Source organism: Vicia villosa, linkage group LG2 (assembly GCF_029867415.1).
Source record: "Vicia villosa cultivar HV-30 ecotype Madison, WI linkage group LG2, Vvil1.0, whole genome shotgun sequence".
In the NCBI taxonomy this organism is placed as follows: domain Eukaryota; kingdom Viridiplantae; phylum Streptophyta; class Magnoliopsida; order Fabales; family Fabaceae; genus Vicia; species Vicia villosa.
In genome coordinates, this window is record NC_081181.1 from 189955966 (window position 1) to 189981001 (window position 25036).

The 25036-nt window shown below is 40.1% G+C and overlaps 2 protein-coding genes across 2 annotated transcripts; one reads left to right on the forward strand and one right to left on the reverse strand.

Annotated features, from left to right (window-relative positions):
• The first annotated feature begins 15870 nt into the window (after positions 1–15870).
• Positions 15871–18821, forward strand: LOC131653362 (fatty-acid-binding protein 3, chloroplastic-like). Its single transcript, XM_058923475.1, has 5 exons — positions 15871–16203; positions 17702–17803; positions 17941–18096; positions 18188–18402; positions 18489–18821. Exons 1-5 carry the CDS (start codon positions 15996–15998, stop codon positions 18645–18647), a joined length of 840 nt encoding a protein of 279 aa, XP_058779458.1. The 5' UTR covers positions 15871–15995; the 3' UTR covers positions 18648–18821.
• A 163-nt stretch (positions 18822–18984) lies between these two features.
• Positions 18985–21007, reverse strand: LOC131653361 (receptor-like serine/threonine-protein kinase At1g78530). Its single transcript, XM_058923474.1, has 6 exons — positions 20775–21007; positions 20500–20669; positions 19959–20297; positions 19615–19866; positions 19399–19532; positions 18985–19273 (listed from the first exon to the last, which is right to left on the reverse strand). Exons 2-6 carry the CDS (start codon positions 20630–20632, stop codon positions 19085–19087), a joined length of 1047 nt encoding a protein of 348 aa, XP_058779457.1. The 5' UTR covers positions 20633–20669; positions 20775–21007; the 3' UTR covers positions 18985–19084.
• Positions 21008–25036: the final 4029 nt, after the last annotated feature.

Genomic DNA, 25036 nt, shown 5'->3' on the forward strand with positions numbered 1-25036 from the left:
TTTCAGTACTTTAGCTTGTGGTGTATCGGGTAAGCTACCGCTTCCAGTGTTGGAGTGAAATTCCAACCAAGGATTCAGTTGTAGACGCTTCTGCATGGAACCATCAGAAATTCTAGATTAACAAACACGATTTCTCTCCCTTATCCAAAGGTGAGCATCAATTTATTGTGCCCATAGGGAAGAGTCACTATGCCATTGAAAGCTTGCAAATCAAATCCTTCATACGACCACAACTTCTTTTTTCTCTGTCCAAACTTTTCAAAAAGCTCTGTGTACATGATATGCCAAAAACTTTCACCGTTGATGAGGATCTTATACACATCACTGTTGGCCATGACAACTATTTTTACTAGAGGAAAGAACTCGCTTGGGATCCCGCCTACTTTCTCAGTATCAAAGAATTTAAGGATGCGCCTTCATAACTTCTCGGTCTAAGTAACTCCTTCTTCCTTGCTAAGAGTCATCAAATCAACAATTCTTCTTTTGATGGTCACTTGGTAAGGGTTATTTGACATAGGAAAACCACCAATGATAGAAGCGATGTACTACAGTTCTCCCTTTCATTCCTCATATTCTTCACTACTACTGTCCTCATTTCCCTTTGCTCCGGCTACCAATTTGACAACCTTCTTAGAAGAGGACTTGCGAGGAGACCATTTTTTGTGACTTTTCTTGGCCTCTACACTCCTTGTTTCTTTCTTTCTTTCTCGGATGTGCTCGGTGAGGCATTCCTTTTTTATCAACTCCTCGATGCGTTTCAGATGAAAATACTCGTTAGTATTATGGTCATGACTCTTATGAAAATGACAATACTTGGACTTATCTATCTTGGAGGATTCCTTAACCGAGTAGGAGTTCTTTATCCCGATATCTTTGAACTATGTATTGGCGCATTCTCGCCAGATCTTTTCCCTTGAAGTTTTCAAAGGACTGTAGGAGAAGAATCTAGCTCGGGTGCCTCGCCCCCTGTCGTTTCTTCGTTGATTGTTGTCTTTTTTTGAGATCCAGTGGTATTCAGAGTTTCCAATAGCACAACTCTTTCCCCTTCTTTTACCAGGAGCTCCTCATCATAGTTCATATAGGATTGAGCCCTAGTTTCTCCCAAAACATGTAGTCTGAATTCAAACCTTTCTTAAATATCCAACATTTTAACCCATCGTCTATACCTCCCACCACCACAACCATTATATTGATATTGTCAATGTACTCACATAGGATGTCTTTCTTCCCCGCATGATCCCACTAAGGACCACCATAGTCGTAGGTTGTTGTTTCTGAGTGATAAACTAGGCAATGGAGGAGTCATATAGATTATTCCATGAGTCAATGCTTCTATCTACAAGGGTCTTATACCACATCATGACAACTCTAAGAATATTTAAGGCAAAAAGCTTACACTCTATGGCCATATGGGCATGATAATAATCTAGTTTGTTATCTTCGTGCTCTACGTTTTCCTTAAGGTCCCCGATCCTATCGTAGTTAACTAGTTTCAAATATTTCTCCAATCATCTAGGGATTTTACTATCCAATATGTGTGGCGACAATATGTTCCTCTTTTGTTTTTTAGTAGGAGCATCTATGTCATACTTTTCTCTCCTTCGGGAGTGATGCGTCAATGGCATACGACAACTGTGAGCTTTATGTGGAGTATTCCCCCCTTTTCCTCAAATCAGGGAGGAGGATTTCGGTGTCCCCTACTTCGGTGGCATCTTGTAGTTCATGGAGTAACTTCATGTGGCGTGGCCACTCTAGTGGTGTTTGATTCTAATATCCCGGCAGGATTCCCGTGCAAAGCTGTTCCACGTATGTTGCTATCTCTTGGAGGGACATATTTTAAGTTTTCTTAAATTCTCAAGATCATGTCTGATAAAAATTGGGAATTCTTCTGGTGCACCAAGTTGTACACATTGTTCAGCAAGTCATTAGCTCCCTACATGCCTAGATCGACTTGCAACTATTAGAGGCTAGGGAGTATCTCATGTGCATGCACTATGGGTGGTAAAGGAGGTCGGTTTGAAGCTTCACCTTATTAAGGCATAAGCAAATGCTACGAAGTTGGAAACGCATGGAACCCTCCCAGATTGATTCTTGGAGTAGCCAAATCTTGCGATGTTGGAACAAAAGGAGAAATTATTAATATTGGATCATCCATCTCCGATGGAGGAAAATGAGCCTTACTAACTTCAACACCTACAACGACGAATTTGACAGATTGAGTTACTTTCAAATTCACTATAGATTTAGGATCTTGGTATTAGATTGTTCATGAAGAGGTCGAAGTTTGCAAGGAAAGAACCGATGATTTGGATCTACTTGAGAGAAATAATTGTTCTTTGCAAAATTCATATGAATCATATGTCGATTCTCAAAAATGGTGTCACTGTTTCGCTTGTGTCATACCCCAAAATTTTCCCACCACATTTTTATACTCAAGCTCATCCAAGTATCAACAACTCAAGATCTAAGTGGATGCACACTCTCCTAAGCAATAAAGACCAAAACTAGCGTTTTGTTTCTCTCCAAGAAAAAATCAACTTCTGATACCTCAAGTGGACTTCATGGTCTCTCATATGATTCAAAGTATCCTCATTCCAAGTTTCAAGCCCTGATTCAAAAGATTGCTCACTCAATGACCCAAACGATCAATAATCGACTGGTTGACCTAAAAGTCAACTGTGGTCAAAGTACAGTCAAAATTCCTGATTTTTGGTCAACATCCTCATTATGAAGTATAATTCATCATTTGATCAAATATTGATCATGATTCATCAAGAAAAGTTCATAAATCAACAAAACCTAAAGTTTCTAAATTAGGGTTTTCTAGAAGAAAGTCAACTGAACTTTGACCAGCCATAACTTCTACATGGAACATCAAAAATTTCCCATCCAAAGCTCATTTTGAAGGAAATTGAATTCTCTACAACTTTGTCTCTCACATGCCAAGTCCAAAAAGGCTTCATATGAGAGATATGAACCAAAACATTATAGGTCCTTTTCAAAAGTCAACCAAAAGTCATCTTTTTCAAAAGAGCACACAAGGAGCATGGAAAATTATTTTGACATGAGACCAAAGACATTGGTTATAGGACTCTTAAAGGATTCTAAAAAGTCAAAGAACTTGAAAAAATATTGAAGTATGAGGAAATGGCAAGGTGTGCAAGTTCATCGATTTTCAAGGGTATGCATAAAGAGGAAAGGTCAAGAACTCTAATTATTTCCAAATGGGCCCATATTGTTGAGTTATAAACGTGATAAGGATCTCATGAAAGGCCCATAAAGCTATTTATCTTCATTTTATGATTTTTATTTCTTTTAATTTTGATTTTATTCATTTAAATTCAAAATTAGATCAAATAAAATTATAAAATGTTCTGGGCTGGGCCGAGATTCGGCCCACCTAGTTTCAGCCCATTAGGCTTAAAGGCCCAAACCAACCTAAGCTACTGGCAGACGATGCTTCATGTTCGTCTCGGCTTTGCCCGGCACCGCTCTCCGTCTTCTAGCTGGTGCTCGGCACAGTGCTCTCCACGAGCAGGTGGATGCTCGGCACACAGCTCCCCGCGAGCACCTAACTGCCGAGGACCCTGCTCCGCGCAGTGGTCCTTCACACCCAATCCTCCGAATACTACGGAGTCCACGTGGCCCCTATAAGACCGCGTCTCCCTGGGATTCCGGAGCGGTTAACCAGGACAGAGGGCATCACGCACCTCCGATATTTCCGCCTAGGAAACCTGGCAGTCTCCTAGTTGGGCCTGGAAATCCAGTCCACTAGCGTGATCATGGCCCAGCGCTGGGGGCTATAAATACCCTCTCTCAGTAGAGGGTCAGGTACACACTTCTTTCTAACCTTTAGCTAGTACTTGCGCTCCTTTGCTCGTCAACTTACTTTGGCATTGGAGTACCTTGCAGGTACACCCCCCCTCCTCCTTCCTAGAAGATCCAGTCCGAGCAGCCTACGACGATTCTTCTGATCAGGTACGATCAGTGGCGCCGTCTGTGGGAAACTTGCTTCCCCATCTTTAACGAACAAAGATCAAAGCTAATCATCTCCAATCGTCATGGCTGACAACAACAACAACATCCCAAGCGCTGACCCTTTCCTCCTTCACGAGCTGATCGAGGAATCCTCCCGCGAGCTAGCTAATCATCGTCGGGGGGATCATCGGCGACAAAGGTCCGGGCATGAAACCCAGGACACTCAGCTGTTGCAGGTCCTACAACAGGTCCAGAATGTCGACCATGTTCCTCCCGAAGGGCACGTTCAGAACGGGGGCGGCGAGCAGGTCCGAACGACCAATGGGCCAGAACATGCCCAGAATGTGAATGAGACCGACCTCCGAGATGGGCAACATGCTTCCTCATTCACCCACACCTCCGAGAGGCGGAGAGCCCGTCATGGAGAAGAAGAGGAACCGCTCAACGTTCCCGAGGACGCTGACCCCATCACCGTCCGCTTGCTCAAAGAAATACAATTGATGAACAGCCTCCTCAGAATTCAGGACGACCGAATTCACGAACTGGAAAGACAGCGACGACGTCGCCCCTCTCCGAGGAAGCACTACAGGTCACGCTCTTATTCCTCCTCGCGCTCACCACCGAGAAGATACCGTCGGCGTTCCCCATCCTCTTCAAGGTCTCCCCCGAGAAGACATCGCCGCCGGAGGACTCGTTCCCGACCAGACAGCAACGAGGTTCTCTATCTCTACTTGGCCGTTTCAGGCGAGGCGGCCAGCGCGGCCCTGATCCGAGAAACGGAAGACGGGCAGAAGCCAGTGTACTTCACTAGCAAAGCCCTACAAGGGCCCGAGGTCCGCTATCAACAGATAGAAAAAGTCGCACTGGCCCTAATAACGGCCGCCAGAAGACTGAGGTACTACTTCCTCGCCCACACTATCATCGTCCGGACAGACCAACCGATCAAGCAACTTCTCAGCCGACCAGACATGGCCGGGAGAATGCTGAGATGGTCCCTCGAACTGTCCGAGTTCGACATACAATACGAGGGCAGGAAAGCGTTAAAAGCCCAAGCACTCGCCGACTTCGTGGCCGAGATGACGACGATCTCCAACTCCCCAACACCCACCGAGAATAAGTGGACCATCTATGTTGATGGCGCCTCAAGCCACGCGGGCAGCGGAGCCGGTATCATCTTGGAGAACGACGAGGGGCTCGTCATCGAAGTATCCTTAGTCCTATCCTTCACCACATCGAACAACCAGGCCGAGTACGAAGCCCTCCTAGCGGGCCTACGCCTCGCCGAGGACGTGGGCGCTCGAGAAGTCATGATTTATACCGACTCTCAACTGGTCGCGTCCCAAGTTAGCGGCGATTACCAGGCCAAAAACGACACACTAGCCGAGTATCTATCGCTCGTCAAAGAAAAAATGAAAGGATTCACAAAGGCAGACGTCGCACACATCCCTCGGGAACACAACTCGCGGGCCGACCTTTTATCCAAGCTTGCGAGCACGAGAAAGAAGGGAGGGAACAAGTCGGTGATACAAGAAATCTTGTCCGATCCAAGCATAGGCAAAAACACGCAAGCCATACAAGTGTTTGCCATCGGAGACGACCATTGCTGGATGACCCCGGTGTACAAATACCTCACGATTGGCGAGCTCCCCGACGACCCGAAGGAAGCCTCAGCCATTAAGAGGAGAGCCTGCTCGTACACAGTCATCGAAAATAAACTCTATCGACGGGGCTTCTCCGTTCCCCTCCTTAAATGCATCGACGGCTCGCAAGCACTGGAAGTACTGCAAGAGCTTCACGAAGGGATCAACGGCCAGCATCTCGGCGGCCGGTCGCTGGCGAGGAAAGCCCTCAGAGCCGGCTATTATTGGCCGACTATGCAGCAGGACGCCAAAGAGCATGTTCAGAAATGCGACAGATGTCAGCGGCATGCCGACATGCACCTAGCTCCCCCCAACGAGCTTAAATCCCTCTCCTCTCCTTGGCCTTTCTCCACCTGGGAAATGGACCTCCTCGGCCCTTTCCCGGTCGGATCATACCAGAATAAGTACCTGGTGGTCGCCGTGGATTACTTCACGAAATGGATAGAGGCCGAACCTCTCGCCAAGATCACGTCTCAAAACGTGCTACGCTTCTACAAACGAAACATACTCGCTCGGTTCGGGGTACCACAGGCTATAATCACCGACAATGGCACCCAATTCACTGACAGGAAGTTCCAAGAATTCGTGGCCAAGCTCGGCACAAAACAGCACTTCACCTCAGTCGAACACCCTCAAACGAACGGGCAGGCGGAGGCAGCCAACCGAGTCATCCTCCGAGGACTGAAAAGGAGGCTCGACGAAGCTAAAAAAGCTTGGGTCGAAGAACTACATAGTGTACTTTGGGCGTATAGAACGACGCCCCATTCGAGCACAGGCGAGACTCCTTTCAGATTAACCTACGGCACCGAAGCCGTAATCCCCGTGGAAATCCGAGAGCCTTCTCGGCGCATCGAATCCCCCCTCGAGGAAGAACTTAACGACGAGGCCATGAGGGAAGAGCTCGATATGGTAAAGGAGATCCGAGCAGGATCCTCCCTCCGAGAAGCTAAACTAAAACAGCAAATAGCTCTTCGCCATAACACCAAAGTTATAAAGCGCGAATTTGAAATCGGCGCCCTAGTGCTCCGCAGAAACATGAAAGACTCGCGCGAGGGCAAACTAGCCCCGAACTGGGAAGGCCCATACCGAGTTTATGACAAAACCGAGAATGGCGCCTACTACCTCGAGAATCTTCTCGGCGAAAAACTTGCTCGACCCTGGAACGCTGAAAAACTCAGACGTTATTACAGTTAAACATAAACTAAAACGCCCGGCACCTGGCCCAAACTCAGGTAACGGACGGGCACGGATCCACGTCGTCGGTACGGACGTGAGTATTCCACGACAGCAACTGTCAATCCCCCTCGTCAGATGGACGGACCGACCCCTCGGCGGATTCTACACCTAGACCCTCCGTGGAAGTACCTGCATGGCAGAACCCCAGCTCGCGATGGGATCGTTCACGCCGCGAACGCTTGGCCACAACCGCGGTCTCGCGCTCGCTAATAGCGCACACCTGCTCTGCGCCCCCGGATCGTTCCCTACACCTCCGGGCAACCAACCAAGGCCGGGCACATTTCAATTGTTATCAATTATATTCCAAGTATTAGAATATACCCCCGGGATGTCCGAGAATAAACAACAGCCCTCAAATATTCTAAATACTGAGGCAGCTCTCCGGTATGCTCGACTGCGGCATATTGCTATCGAAACAATCAAGTGTTGGAGCAAGTCCCCGGAAAACTCGAGCACAACCGAACGCCATAAAATACTCTGTATAAAACATACAATCGGAACAGACGATCATGTTCAAAACGCTGTAAAATATTCTAAGTATGGACTATATCCTCGGAGCATACGAGCATAGCCTACAATCAAAGACGATATACGGACATGCAGCAAAAATAATTTAAAGCATACAATGCTAAAACAAACATGGAAAAATTGATGGACATTAACTGCCGACCAAATTGGCCGACGATGTTCTAATATTACAACCAAAAACGGGCACGCAGGCCCCCAATATCCCGGGCTTCAGCCCCAACAAATCACCATAAAATTAATGGCACGCAGGCCGAGAAAACAAGGACGCGCAGGCCCTAAAAACTCAATCGTCTTCAGGTGTGCCGGGGATCAGCTGGCCATCCACAATCCTGCTCGACACTCCAACGTTGTCCATTTTTAGATCCGGATTCAAGAGCTTCAACTGTTGAACAGCGCACTTGAACCCCGCTTCAGCCATATCAGCAAGCTCGATCTTTAGGTCGTCGATCTTCTCGACGAACTCCACCCTTGATTTCAACACCGCCACGTCGGCAGATTCCTCCGGCGTCGGCTCCCAAACCTGCTCGATCTCGGCAACCTTCTTCTTCTCCCTTTCCAACTCCTCATCCTTCTCGGCAACCTTTCTCTTCTCACCCTCCAACTCATCATCCTTCAGCTTCAGCTGATCCTCCATCCTCTTCTTCGTCTTCTCCCGAAGAGCCTTTTGCCTGACAACTTCTTCTTCGGCGATCCGCTTCTCGTCCTCCACCTTCTTCAAAACATCAGCAGAAACGCCGCCCCCCTGAGCAAACAGTTGGGCCATACCAATGACCCTCATGACGGCAGCGCTGTCGCCGGCCAACTGTTTCTGACGAGCAGAAGAGGACATCCCCTCCACTCGACGGACCTCGTCCGGAGAGACAGACAAAGGGAACTTCTTGAAAAACAAGCCCTCGTTGAAGCAAGGGGGAAGAACAAACCCACGCTCAGGCTCCGGAGCCGACATTTCATCTCGTGGCGTCTCCGTTCGACACAGCCTCTTCGGCGTCCCGCCTTCCGGGATTACCAGGGGAGAGCCTGCAGATCCGGAGTGGTCACCCGAGGTTGCTCCCCGGCTCTTGTTCTTCAACGCCCGGAATCTTTTTCCATCCTGGGCCGCTTTCAGAACTTTGTCTTCCTTCAAGGGCATAGCATCTGAAACAAAACAAACAGGTTAGCGCCGAGCATCAACCAACAAAACAAAACAAACAGGTTAGCGTCGAGCAGCAATCAACAAACAAAATAAAGACTAAAAGTCCACCTAACAACGCTTTCATTTCCGCAGTCGTCCGGCACATCAAAAGAGCCCGGGTGTTGATGGCTCTAGCTTCGGTCATCGGGACCCCATCCTCGTCACAAATAGGTTCCCCGGTCCTCGATACCCACGAACTAAGGGTGAAGCTGTCCACCCACTGGCAAAGACGAAGGTACGATGCTGCATCTTGCTCGTCCAAGTCCCCGTCTTCCCGAGCATAATGTTTGGGGGGAAAATTGAAGTGGGCCTTCCACCAGACAAAGGGGAACACACTGCAGAGTCTGGTCTGAACATTCCCTTCCTCGTCCCTCTCCGGGGCCCCGTCCTCGCCACGCACTGTCACCATTTTCGACAGCGAGGTGTAGGCTGCCCGGCTGTGCAGACGGATGACATAATACCGGTCTTTGAAGTCCTTAACCGAGTCAACAAACATTTTGAAGAGCTTACGGTCGGCGTTCTTGAAGGAAACCCAGCCATACCGCCCGTCGGCTACCTTCCGTTGGACTCTGAAACACCGGCAGAACAGGTCGGTCGTGGCCCCGATTCCCAGATACTCACAGACAATTTCGAAGGCTCGCATAAAAGCAAAAGCGTTCGGATGTAGTTGAGACGGCGCCAGTGCAAGACGAGCCAGAAGCGAAACCTGAAAGCTGGTTAACGGCAGACGAAATCCGAGCTCCCGAAAAACATACTCGTACATGGCGAAACTATCTCCATGAAAGTGAGAGCAAATGCGCTCGTCGGCGGACGGGCATACCACCTGAAAGTTCAGTTCATCGCTCAGCCCTCGTTCTTCAACTTCACGGAACGCACCGGACAACGACTCGGTGTATCGCGATACCTCCAGTTGGGGCTCCTCGGCCACCCAATCTAGGTCCACTTCAAAGTCATACTCAAACAAGGGGGTCACGAGGACATCCTCGTCGGACCCAGCTTCCTCGTCAGACCCAGCTTCCTCGTCGGACCCCGGGGACACCCCCTCATCGTCACCCTCTTCTATCACTGAAAGAGGTGCGCTCTCGACCTCTACCACTTCGACCTCGGAGCTGCTCGCACTCGTCTTTTGAGACTCATCCCACGAGCTCGAGCTAGACCCTGAGCTTGACTCCGAGCTAGACCCTGAACCTGATTCACCTGCACGCAGAAGGAAAAAATGAATTCGACCGGTCATCAAATCCACCCTTCCACCGCGAGGCAAGTGAAAGGGTGGAACAGCAAGCAATTAAGCCACCGACCAAACCCCTTCAATGAATCAACCAAGACAGCGGCCAGGACGCTCGGGTCCACCTCGGCAAAACTCAACAGGGCCTCAATAAGGCCGGCAACGTTGTGGAACAAACCGATTGGAAACTTAAACATGTCGTCCGTTCCATGAATACGACAAGTTGAGACATGAAAAAGCCGGGCGGAAAACAAATAGCATCTAACGTTTACATTGGTTCCCCCCGGGCATCGCATGAATAACCCGAGGAAGATACCCTACTCCGCAGCAATATGCCGACTTAGATGGCAAAAAACGGCATAAACTCATAGCTAAACTTATCATAAAAATGCAGGAAATCATTCAAAGTCCAGTAGGAACACAGTCGTACCTGATCCAGACATGATTTTGGGGAAACTCGATTGCTGGAAGAAATTCTTGAATGAGAGATTTGAAGATCAACCACAGACGCCGAGCACTTGAACAGAGGCGAAAAAATGCCCTAATGAGAAGCCTCGTTCCTTTTATAGGAGATTTTGCCCGGAATACGAAACGTCACGTCGGCTGACACAGATTCCCTAGGCGCCGCCTCCTACCCCTAGGCAATCATTACACTGCCACGTTAGCGCGTGCACTCCACGCGCGACCTTCCGACTTTCTCCTCGAGGTGACGCTGCTCGGGGCTGCCGGTCAACAGAAGTAAAACTCGAAGCTCCTTCCTCGGAACTCCGACTTGGGGGGCTCCTGTTCTGGGCTGGGCCGAGATTCGGCCCACCTAGTTTCAGCCCATTAGGCTTAAAGGCCCAAACCAACCTAAGCTACTGGCAGACGATGCTTCATGTTCGTCTCGGCTTTGCCCGGCACCGCTCTCCGTCTTCTAGCTGGTGCTCGGCACAGTGCTCTCCACGAGCAGGTGGATGCTCGGCACACAGCTCCCCGCGAGCACCTAACTGCCGAGGACCCTGCTCCGCGCAGTGGTCCTTCACACCCAATCCTCCGAATACTACGGAGTCCACGTGGCCCCTATAAGACCGCGTCTCCCTGGGATTCCGGAGCGGTTAACCAGGACAGAGGGCATCACGCACCTCCGATATTTCCGCCTAGGAAACCTGGCAGTCTCCTAGTTGGGCCTGGAAATCCAGTCCACTAGCGTGATCATGGCCCAGCGCTGGGGGCTATAAATACCCTCTCTCAGTAGAGGGTCAGGTACACACTTCTTTCTAACCTTTAGCTAGTACTTGCGCTCCTTTGCTCGTCAACTTACTTTGGCATTGGAGTACCTTGCAGGTACACCCCCCTCCTCCTTCCTAGAAGATCCAGTCCGAGCAGCCTACGACGATTCTTCTGATCAGGTACGATCATAAAATAATATTCAAAATTGTGTGATTAATTTCATTTGATTCTAATTGATTCACAATACTAATGATACACGTGAAAGAGATTGGAGAGAGATTAAGACAAAAATAGAATAGTTTGAATCAAATCTTTTTTTCAAATTTTATTTAATCAATCATCTTATTTCTTGATCAAACCTTTGCCCTAAATCATCATTATAAATACTCAAGGCATACTACAGAATTAGGGGACGAACTTTGGCCAAGGAGAATAGGAGAAGAGGGTTCAAAGTTTCCAAGATTTCTTCAAAAAACTAGGGCACAATAAAGAATCTTCTTCAGCGAGTTTCAACTGGTCTAAAGCCCTCCATCGTCGTCCATAAAGATTTAGGAATGCATCCCAGCGGTTCTTGAGACCCATAGCAGCCCATGTCATCTTCTCCAAGTGAAACTGGTTTGTTTACATTCTTTGAAATTCAATCTGCATATACATACCATTTAAATGCGTTTTGCGCATATACACATGTTCCTGATAATTCCTGGATTTGTTTAGCATTATTATTTTGAAAGTTAGTCGCCGGAATAGTAACTTGCCATAGCTAGGGCTTTGAAGGTAAGCTTCTTCGAAATCTTATTTGCACTCGTTTTTAAGCCAAACTAGTGGTATATTCGGAACCAGGAGGAAATTTCGATCAAGAAAGGGTCTTTTTTTTTTCGATTTGACGCGTTTTTGTAGGTGGCAGCTTCTGTGGTCATCGGAGAAGAAGGGTTGCGCCGCCGCCTCCGGCGGATCTGTGTTAGTATGGAAAGTTGGACCGTCGACGTGTCCCAACGCAGCGCTCTAATTGGCCAGCAGAATTTTTCAGCTCTGCTCTCTTCATTTGATTGGATGGTCAATAGAATTTAAAGTCTATTGCCAGTAGTAAAAGGACACGCAAGAGACATAGGGCCCCATGGTTTGACTGCTCTGAAATTCCAATTTACTTTTGGGGACAACTTCTCTACCCATCATCAAAAGTTGGGTAGTGTACCTCCAACCAATCACATGATTCCATCTCATTTAACACATTTAATTATTTATTAAAATACTACAAATGTTTGTTGTTTTCAAAGCATTTTATAAAGGAGGTAACATTACCCAACTTTTTGAGTTGGGTAGATAAGAATTCACCTTTACTTTTTTGTTTACATATTTAAGTATTACTCACCATGTTATGACAACTAGAATCAGCAGCGCGTTTGGTACAAGCTAGTGGCATCCTCATGGTCAGCCATGAGATCTCCAGCCAGCCAGATCTAACGCCCCAGGAACGAGTGCACACCATGGAACCTCATAGGCTGCCCACACTTGATCCAAAGCTAAGCTTCTCTAATCTTCTTATTTTATGTTTTTATTTTCATTTTATTTTTATTACATAATTCTCTTTATTTATTTCTTGTTTATTCTAAAATTTTGTTTTTATATATAATTACAAAAAATGTTTTTATAATTATGTAATCAAAACCTCGATTTTTCTTATAACATTAAAAATAATTATTTTTCTTAATAATCATTTTAGGGTAATTAAATTTATTTTATGTTTTAAACCCAGATTTTGTCATGATAACTAATCACTGTTATTAACTGTTATGCCCTAAATCGGGATTTATAAAGATCATGCCTACACTGAATTTTGCCCTTTTTCTTTGTGCAGCTTTTGAGGATTGTCATCAAAAATCCTCCGACTGCGCGCCGTCAAATCAAAAGCTAAGTTTTCTATTTCCTTCTTAATATCATTTTAATTTTTATTTTTTTATTTTTTTGCCTTTTGATTAAAATAGGGTTTGTTTCAATTACCAATGAATATGAATTTGTAATGCGCTCACCCCTATTATTTGTTTGATTCCCAGACGTTCAGAGTCAATCAAGGGTTCGAGGAAGATCAAAGCGTCCAGGGATGTTTAAAACTAATTATTGATCCTCTTATTTTTCCGTTTGTTAATTTTCCTCATTCCCGCAGGTGTTTATTGTAATAGCGTAGGAACTTTAATTTCTGCCTTTAATTTCTGCTCATTTTAAACTGTGTGGTTAGTAATCCTAGGGAGTGCAAGCCTTGAATTAACATAGATCACTAATTTACAAGATAAATATCATCGAAGTTAACCACGTGATTGTTGCACCCACACACCTTTAGGGTAATCCCTCTTGTTGCCTTATACTGATGCCTTAATTGTTGCCTGTTGCCTCTAAGTATACTAAATAGTCAAAGTCCCTCGATTCCGAGGATACCTCAAGCAAGGTTGCCTTAAAGAATAAAAATCATCTAGTCCCTCGATGCTGCCTCGGAAAAATAAGATGATTGTCCCATTGCTAAGGTATCCTTGCATGATGCCTAAAAAGATTAATGACTATTCTATCCTTCCCTTAGACTACCTGCCATCTTTATGGCATGGGACAGTCTTATGGCGAACGATTTCTCAATGACCCTTCAACATCCAATTGAAAGACTTCCTGCCCTCTCATGGTATGGATAGACCCTTTAGCCCGAAAGACTTAAAGAACAAGAAAGACAAACTTAGGGTAGGTAGTTCTCAATTGCTTGCTCCATTCAAATCAAAATCAAATGCTTTTCACACCTCCTTTTCAAAAACTTTCAAACAAGGCTACGCTTATTTACAAGCTAAAGTCCTTAAACGAAATCTTTTACTATTCACACACGACACTTCAAACTTTTCAAACATTCAAACAAGTGAGCTAAGCAATTAAGAGCCCATGGATAACCATGGATGCAAAGGGTGCCTTACACCTTCCCTTTGTATAACCTACCCCCGAACTCAAAATCTTTCAAAGGTCTTTCCTGTTCTTTTTGCCTTTCCAATTGGATAAAATAAAAGTCGGTGGCGACTCTTTCTTACCGCGACATTTTCAATATAAAGTCAGTTCACCGTATTACAGCTTGAGAACCATATTTGATTGACGAGGCAGTGGTATGAGGTGTTATATCAGTGGAGCAAGTTTTCAGTACAATGGAGAGGGGAATGACCTGCAAGGTTATCATTCCAACGCCCCAGTTAATGAGAGTAAGAATGAATTCGAATACTCAAAATGACATATTTTTCTCTTCATATAATAATATCCATCAAAACCATCTAATTAAGGCAATACTCATTGCGCAAGTAATCATTTGATCTAATTAGATAGTGATTGGTGCATTTGCAGGACTTAATTGCCTGCTCTTGAGAGAGGAATGAAATATTACATATTCTACGCCCTTTTACTCTTTAATGACACTTATGAATCTTTTGCTTTCGATCTTGCGAACGACCCAAAATATTAATATATACAAGTAAGTTGAATCTTCAAAATAACTATTATACCTTTCTAAATATAACATTTTTAACCAAAACTAACATTTTTTACTTGAAAATAAAAAACCTACTATCTCAAAGTAAAGATAGAAATTACTTCAATAATTATTAATTACAAAATTTAACCAAAAAAAAGTTATTTGTAATTGGATTTACACTTCATAGTAAACAACAACACTTCATAGTAGACATTTATGCGGAAAAACTAAGGAATTAGATCACCTCCTGCTTTTTCTCTACTGTCTTCTCTCATGTGCAATTATGAGTCATTAGATTAATCTAATGGTTAAGTGACTTAAGAGGAAAATTAATATTTAGAGGAGAGAGAATCTTATCACACTTTATTATAATCAATTCTTATGATATTTATTCCTTTTATTACTGCAATGTAACATCTTGAATTCATTTGCCTTGTCATAATATTTAACTTCTTGAATTCATTTGTCTTTGTCATAGTATGTTCCAGGCGAATTTCTTTGCTTCCATTACTAATATCTTCACTTCTTAAAAAAAAAATTAGCATGCTTAAAATTGTAAATATGCAACAACGAATACTGATACAGGGGTATCAAAAGTTGGGAATTAGATCACCTCCTGCTTTTTCTCTACTGCCTTCTCTCATGTGCAATTATGAGTCATTAGATTAATCTAATGGTTAAGTGACTTAAGAGGAAAATTAATATTTAGAGGAGAGAGAATCTTATCACACTTTATTATAATCAATTCTTATGATATTTATTCCTTTTATTACTGCAATGTAACATCTTGAATTCATTTGCCTTGTCATAATATTTAACTTCTTGAATTCATTTGTCTTTGTCATAGTATGTTCCAGGCGAATTTCTTTGCTTCCATTACTAATATCTTCACTTCTTAAAAAAAAAATTAGCATGCTTAAAATTGTAAATATGCAACAACGAATACTGATACAGGGGTATCAAAAGTTGAGGTCAACCGAAAATAATTGTTTCATTGAAGATCTAGAGAACTAAACAAAACCTTGATCTGCATTTTCACATAAATGTCAACCTTGAATCAGTTAGAGTAAAAAAAGACAACAATCCACTGCAAAATTTAGAACAATATTTTGCTACAGGTTAAAAGCGAAAAACATTTCTAAATTAATTAATATAGATCAAAATACCCCTTTCACCTTTGTCAATAAGGGAATGGAAATTCCGATCACTCAAAATTTAAATAAGTTGGCTGGAACATACTATAACGAAGGCAAATGAATTCAAGATCTTACATTGCAGTAATAAAGGGAATAAATATCATAAGAATTGATTATAATAAAGTGTGATAAGTTTCTCTCTCCTCTAAATATTAATTTTCCTCTTAAGTCACTTAACCATTAGATTAATCTAATGACTCATAATTGCACATGAGAGAAGGCAGTAGAGAAAAAGCAGGAGGTGATCCAATTCCAAAAACTAAAGTGACAGTAGTTCTAGTTCAGTCGGTGGTTGTTTTTTCCCTTAAATCTCAATATCAATATGTTCGGAGCTGTTTCATCTTCAACACCACTATGTTTTTCACCTTCAACCAGATTCAATCTTCACAAAGGAATCTCAAATTCAACTCAGACATTAACCTATCTTCACTCTTTCTCACTATTCACACCTCCCTCTCTTCATTTCTCGCTCTCTAAAAAACAACCCCGTTTCTTTCCACAACCTGCTTCATCCTCATCTTCATTTTCAGGTTAGATTATCCAGTCATTGTTAATGTTATCTTTTAAAGTTTTCTTTTTTTGCTTTCTCATAGACTCCCCACTTTACAAAATTTCATGATTTAGTTTATTTTATTCAAAATTTATAACGCAGACTGGAGAATAATCTTTAATAGCAATGATGCATTGTGAAGATTTTTAATTAAATTTATATGCCACTGCATGTTAGATTGATGATACTATTTGTTTGATTGGTTTTATGGAGAATAAACTTTTTTGATTATTGAATTAGAGGGCTAGCATGGTTAGATTGGAATTTGTTTTATAGGATTCTCTTTTTACTGTCATCTTTGAGCTTTCACAGAAAATATTGGCCTTTTTCAAAGCCAAAAAGAAAAAGGGAAAGTGAAAAATTGGGAAGTTCTGGTGTTATTATTTTTATTATGATTTTTTAGATAGTTGCTCACATCACATGCATAGACTAATGTATATATGGATAGTGTTGGGGTTCAAGTGTGACCGTTTAAATTCCACATCCACTAGAAATTGAGGAAATGTTAGGTATATAAGAGAGGTGATCTATACTCCGTTTAAATTTCTAGTGGATGTGTATTCCATTGATACTCTCGACACTCCCCGATCTTCCCAGCAAGTAGTATCAGAGTCATGGTTAGACTTAATGGGGGAGCGCAAGTGGGATGATGAGGGTGACTCACACTTGTGGGAGAGATTGTTGGGATTCATGTGCGTGAATGGTTAAGTCTCACGTCGACTAGAAATTGAGGAAATGTTTGGTATATACGATAGGTGACTCATACTCCAATCGCATTAAGGTTTTGGATGGATATATGGTGTCAAATTCTCTTGAATGTTTAGTCCATTAACACTTCTGACACTCCTCAGACTCTCTCCGTCCTTTTAAAGTTATTTACGCATACCAAGAAGTAAATTGGGCAAGTTAAAGGCCATATACATGTTTTTTTGTTGGCAAATCTGGAAGCTTTTTGGATTCCTCAAACTAAAATACCTGTATTGATCATGTTATACTCCATCATTGTGTTTGTAGATCTAAACAGTTAAAAAAACAAGTAGAAAAACTGAGGTAGTATGTAATTTCATCAGACACTAAGTGTTTATGTTTCCATCAGACACACGAACATTGGACACGGAACCGATTATAATTTTAGAAAATAGAAGTAATAGTATGTAATTTCAAGTGTCGTAGACATTTTGGACATTCAGACACGCTTCAATCTAAAGTGTCAGTGCTATAAAGATATGTTTGCATGTAGTGTACATAGGTCTTGATTGAACTACCAAGGTCGGCAACAACTAACCAAAATGTTACGTGTAACACAATATAAAGTCTCAATTCTAGAAGATTGTCTCGTATGCTAAGCTGTAAACAGGATTCTGATTTCTTTCCAAAGCTGGCTGATCTTATGTAACAAAATTAGTTTTCTTTCATTCTGACTTGTTAACCGATAATAAAAATTGACTACTATTTGGTTATATGATTGAATACTGCAGCTGTAGATAAGGAATACATCGAGGAACCAGCAACAAATGTGAAATTTCCGCTGTATTTGAGTTTCCCGGGTTGCACAGACTCGTTGACAATATTTGGAACTGGTTAGTTCTTTTAGTCTCACATAATGCTCATGACATGGGAAAAAAACATTACCTTGACAACATTAAACTTTGTCTATTACAAAGATTTTTGTGTTCTAGTAGAAAGTAGTTGGTTCTGATATTAACACCTATTTCAGGATACAGAGAAAAAGTTTTTGCGATTATCGGCGTCAAGGTCTACGCAGCAGGACTGTATCTAAATCAGTCTATCCTACCTGATTTGAGCGCTTGGAAAGGGAAATCGAAAGATGTGATTCAAGGGAATTCTTCCTTGTTCAACACCATTTTCCAATGTAACAATTTAGTATTCATTACTGTATTATTGCAAATTCGATTTCTAATTTAGAGAATAGTCGATAAGCAAATTCTGTTTTCTAATTGCAGCTCCCTTTGAGAAATCATTGCAAATTGTTCTTGTCAGAGATGTCGATGGTAAAACTTTCTGGGATGCGTTAAGTGATGCCATATCACCGAGAATCGCAAAACCTTCAACAGCAGATGAAACTGCATTGACCACTTTCCGTAGCGTCTTTCAAGATCGATCCCTTAAGAAAGGAACTATCATTTTTTTGACTTGGTTGAACCCCTCCAAATTGCTTGTAAGATACTATAAACTGCAGAATTTGATGTCGAGGTTTTTTTCTATTCAGACAACTATGATCGTTGATTTGTTTTGCGATTTCAGGTTTCTGTCTCGTCGAAGGGAGTTCCATCTACCATTGACGCTACAATTGAATCTGCGAACGTGACTCATGCTCTTTTTGATGTTTTCCTTGGAGACAGTCCTGTTTCTCCCTCTTTGAAATCTTCAGTGGCTGAAAACTTGTCCAAAGTACTCAAGTAAACAAATTTAGCATCTCGGGAAAATTTCATGCATCGATGTTTTCTTCAAATGTTCGATCTTTGAATGTATTACTGCAGTCTGTTTTCTATGTTTGTAATCAAGCTCTAATATAATAGTATTTGCGATTAGATATACTTACAATTCATAATGACAAATACTATATTGTCTAGTTTATCTGACCTATTCTAAGAAAGTAAATTATTTACAAGTCATTGTAATGGAGAGAAGATAAATATTCGCTACGGATCCATTTCAGGAAATAATGAAAATAACTCTTTTGACATTTTCATTGTTTCCAGAAATGCAAGACGATTATAAAACTAATATGAATGCTTTTAAATGGCCTCTTAATTTTTGTTCTAGCTCTGCCGCGTCTGGTTTGCTTGAAACTTTAGATGTTTGCTTGAAACTTTAGATGAGGGGCTTTTGAGTGAACATCAGGATGCTGTTTCGGTTTTCTCGAGCAGGTTAACGACTTCAGCCATGGTTGGCCTGTTCAGAGGATCTGGTTCAAGACACATCATTGCAATGTTGAACACCTTGTTGACCTCATGCATTGGACAACATGAACCTAAGCTACTATCCAGAACTACCTCTTCTTTCTTCTCTTGAACAACCGCTTTCACCTGATTCATTATTAACAAAACGATTTTCAAGAAAGTAAGTTCTCAATCTTGTCGGGTGCAAGACATTTCTCACGTTACAAGTCTGTCTTGTAGGATTAATTCAGATCGGATAAATCATAACTTACCCATGTAACGAGTTTGGTTCCCTCTTCCATAAATGCTTCGTCACTAGGTTTCTTTCCGGTTAAAAGCTCCAATAACACAACTCCAAAACTGTAAACATCCCCTTTGAGTGTCGCTCTTCCCGTATCAAAATATTCTGCATACAAACAATCATCATTTCAAAACACAAAGCACGTGAAGGTGAAGGACTTTGTTAATCTTAGATGTATTTATTATACCTGGAGCCAAGTATCCAAAAGTTCCGGCCACAATCGTTGAAACATGAGTTCTGTTTGGTTCCATCAATGTGGCTAACCCAAAATCCGAAACTCGAGCTTCCATATTTTGATCTAGCAATATATTACTTGACTTGATGTCTCTGTGGATAATGTGAGGGATACAATCATGGTGAAGATATGATATTCCTCTAGCTGAACCTAAAGCTATTCTGTGTCTTGTTTTCCAATCCAAAACCTTGTTCGTCGATCTCCCTACATCATTTTCAACTTATCTGAGTTCTGAAGAATTTATGAAAACAACTTATGACATGTTTGGATAGAAGAAATCATTGAAAAATACATACCATGCAAAAGGGAATCCAAACTTCCATTAGGCATTAACTCATATATGAGAAGATTGTAATGTGGTGCAGTATAATATCCATGAAGAGTCACAACATTGCGGTGTTTTATGTCTGCCATTGCTTGTAACTCTCTCTCAAATCCTTTATCTCTCTCCGCTGTTCCGCGGTTCATTCTTTTCACAGCAAAGGCCGCTGAATCGTCTAGTTTTAGTTCGTAAACTACACCGTAACCACCAGAACCAATGATGTCCTTGTTGTTCAGTTTCTGTGTCTTCTTTAACACCATCTCAGTTGTTAAAGATTTAAGGATTGAAGACCTAAATATCACCATCTTCCCTCCTATATATCAGCCGATCAAACTACGTTAGTAAACAACTTATACGTAAGCGTTTTTACCTATGAAGCACAAACTCCGACACAGACACTGGACACGGCGCAGACACTCCCGGGACACAACACATACCCTAGGACATGACACAGACACTCCTGAGACACGACACAGACACTATGACATCGATAATGTCAAAAAGATAGGAAATACCTGTATAACCTTCATAAATGACATGTTTTCTTTTCCATCTTTTATAGAGGAGGATTGAGATAACAATCTTGGATATGATAAAAGCAATGAAACATATGGCTATGAGAAAGGCGATAACCAAGGATTTCCTCATTTACTGCTATATAAACTGAAGCTGAAAATTCAAAAACCTGAAAACACATTTCATCAAAACAACAAATGCAAACCAATGATTAGTTCAAAGAATTCTCATTATCTTATCATGCATAACATAAAGAAGGAAAGTGAAACCTCACAGTGATTCTGAGTAGTATTGTGATCTCTGAGGATGAACATAGATGCAAATTTGTTCATTTCAACTGTTCAAAATTTCATTTTCAACAGTACTTCATGAACCTAAAGTCTCAAATCATTCAGGTGAATGATCTAGTCCAAGAAGAAAGGAAAATGATTATCAAGAGAATAATAGAAAGTGTAGAAAGCATCTTTTTGAAAATTAGGCACTTGTAAGTTGTATTGTAATCATAGAAAGTTTGACAATAGGAAGGTCTACATTTAATTTTGTCTGTCCCTTTTAACATGTTTTTAATACAAAGCATATAATATTAATTTTTTTTCTTGAATAATAGAAAAGTATATATAATTTTTGGTGAATGGATAAAACCTACCAAAAAAAGTATCTTTAACTGTTTATATTGTGTGAATAGAGTTGGACTTTTGTGGCATGATTAAATTCATTCATACATTTGGTTACTTATCAAGCTGGCAATGAAGTTTTCTTTTTCTTCAAATGTGAATGAACTTTATCACCATTCCTTATCATATTATTATATCTGAATTATAATATGGGAATGTTCCTAGCTGTAAAAGAGAAAAATTTGAAACCGACATAAGAAAAGTAGCATGGTGGGTGTGTTCCAAAGAAGGTAAAAGTTTTGTAATATTTAATAATCATGTGAATGACTATGTTGTCAGCCATATTTCTTTACCACTTGTCCTTGTTTAATTGATATTGGAGGTTGTGAATTCATTAATTAATGAAAATGGAAAAGAACCAAATGAACATGGATGGGCAAATGAACACCATCTCATTGCACCCAACCTATCCGAACTGAATTTTGTGCTAAAGATCAAGTTACTTTGAGGGAATTGGATTCTCTCCAATTTTTTCTTTCATGTCTTCTCTCATGTGCAATTTTAAATGGTTGGATTAATCCAACAGTTAAAACACATAAAAGAAAAAGAAACCATTTAAAGAAGAGAGAGAAAAATTATTACTTTTAATTTTTTTTATTTTGTTAATATCCTATATAACTTAAAACAAAATAATGATTATCAATTTTTATTTTCTTTTATTAATCAAATGTTTTAATACTAAATATACTATAACTATTCTTATTTTTAATTATAAAATATATAATAGTAAATTATCTAATTTATTATAACAAACAATTTTTTTCAATGGATGAATTCTTTGGTTCAGTAGTTTTTTTTTTTTTAATTAATGACTCTTTCAAATAAAAGAACGTTAAAAATTTAAAATGTGATATATAATAAGTTTTATTTTTCAATTTTCATGTTGACAACGTGAAAAAAAATATTGATTTTATTATTTATCCACCAAAATGTATTCTGTACATTATAATTATATCCTAAAAAACATAGATTTAATTAATTAAATTAATGAAAAATAGTTTTTTTTTCATATACAAATTGTACGTTTTAAGTCCATCTTTAGTGATATAATTAAAAAAAATTAAACAATGATGTATAGTAAATTATAATTGATTTATTATAATTATTGTTTATGTTGACAATATTATAAAATTTTAAATTTAACTATTTTTTTAATTATATACATTTATCTTATGATGTTTATGATATATAATTATTATTCTGATTATTCTCAACTTTTCAATTATAAAAATTTACTAGTTAATTAAATAGTATGGAATTATTTTAATTATAAACAAATAAAAAATATATAAAAGTATTTATTTGATAAAAACAATATTAAAATAAAAAAGAATAGCTTACGTGAAACAAATTATATAGGAAATGTTGTGATTTTTTTATGGTATTTTGTTTTAAGTTATATAGCATAGGAACAAAATAAAAGAAAAATAAAACTAATACTTTTTCTCTCTCTTCTTTAAATGGTGTCTTTTTCTTATATATGTCTTAAGTGTTGGATTAATCCAACCATTTAAAATGGCACATGAGAGAAGGCATGAGAGAAAAAATTGGAGAGGATCCAATTCCTACTTTGAGTTTAGGATTCAAACGAGCTATTATTAAATACAATTTCTTCATGCACCAATATGTCTTCTTGTAGATTTGTGATAAAATCTCTAAAATATCTCTATATTTTGAATGTACATATTTGAAGACACATTTTTTTATAAAAAAGTGATTTTGGATATGTGTATCCGAAGACATTTTTTTTGAGAAAGAATGTCTTTGGAGATGCACATCACTTAATTTTTGGTTTTGAAATTTTTCAGATATGCATCCAAAATAACTCAATATTCGTTAAAAAATTAAAATCAAATTGAATCAATTATATTAATAGTATAATTAATTGTATTAATCAAAATATATAATTAAATATATACTAATTTAATCAAGGTATATACTTAAATATGTACCATTTTTATCAAGATATATATAAGTAATTAAATATTTAAATCAACATATTATTCTCATATAAAATTAAATTAAATAAAAAATAATATAAATTAAAAATTATAATGTTTATAAATTAAAATACTCCTATATAAGTTAAAATTTTATTTAATCTTTTTCTTTCTTATTTATAACAATTTGTATTTAAGTTAGTCTTTATTAATAATAGCTCACTCTAATTATATTATAATTATATTTTAAATAAATATTATTTTAAAATAAAATCAATTTTTTTTGGAAAATAGAGATAGTTTGTATATGCATATATGAATTAACCAATATCTCAATTTCTTTTGGGAAGAATTTTTTCGGATATGCATATCCGAAAAAACACCTGACATTTTAAATCCAACGTCTAAATGAAATTTTTTTAAAGAAGGGTGATTTCGGATATGCATTTTCGAAATCAGTAACAACGTGATAAGGGTGCCTTCAGATGTACATATCCAAAGGGTATTTTGGAAATATTAGGGGTGTTTTCCACCCTATATGGGTGCATACAGAAATTTCCTTATTAAATTAAAGGAAATTCTCATTACACCCATTTGTTTCCTCATAGACCATTGGTGAAAATCCTAAAATACTCCTACATTTTGGATATGCATCTCTGGAGATTTTTTTTAAAAAAAATGGTGACTTCGCATATGCATATCCGAAGTCGCCCTATTTTACACAAAAAAGGGTGATTTCGGATATGCATATGCGAAGTCATTTAAAAAAAATGTGTCTTCGAAGATGCATATCGGAAATAAGTTGTTATTTCAGAAAAACAAACAGAACCCCCACTCCTTGCATTCTTTTCAAACACCAAATACACCAAATACTACATACAATAACAAGAATACATTTTTATCAAAAGTTCTATTGACGATTCACACTCCACAACATTGGTGTTATAATGTAAAAAATTGGATTTTGGATGAGTTAGGGTAAGAAATGGAAGTTTCTAAAAAAGGTTGTTTGCAGGTTATTTTAGAAGTGCATATCCGAAATCCCCTCTTACCAGTTTTGGATATGCACTTGCGAAATGTGCTCTGAGTTGTTTTTTATTTTCATTTTTGTTTCATACTCAAACTTTAACTCTTATTAACCAGTGGCATTTTTTTAAGGAAAATGACAGACAACCAGACACCGAACGATCGACTAAGACTGGGGAGGCTAACCCAGACAGTCTCGGCTCCGTGCGAGAGAGCCGCGTAGCAAGGAGTGGCTTGGAGACGGGAAAGAATCTAAGTCCAAGTGGAGGAGACGCCTATAGGATCCTCATTTGCAATGAGGAGTCGCTTGTCTCAGGCGTCTTCCTCTTGTGAGATTAGTTAGGAGGAGGAGGTACCTGAGCACAGTGAGGTACCTGAGGAGGAGGAGGTTCACCCTGAGCACGACAAGGATGCTCAAGACTATGTACATGATGCACAGGAGGGCGGCTACCCAGGAGGACCGTTTGACACGTCCGTCTTGATTTACTATCACGACCATGCCGCTCGACATATTTGGGACAACGAAGTTGTTTTTTTATTGCAATATTTAATTTAAACGATGTACTTACTTATATTTGAAATGAATTTAAATGGTTGATTCATGATCCAACAACAACTAACATTGTTAATTTTTTTTTTGTTCTTACAGGAACGGTTGCCCATAAAATCCGTGAATCATTAGCGAAAAATATTTGATCTCTTTAAACCACAGGCTGAGTGGTTTAATGATGCTGTTGCTGGATCCGGACTTGGTAGATAATGTTGTACCGGATATGTTACCATTAGCCACGACATGCAAGGGGCATTTTCCAAAAGGTGGCAAAAGGATACGTTTTTTTTCCCACTTTCCTGTTGGGGAGTTGATGATCCACTCCATGATGTGGCTTGTCTGCTCC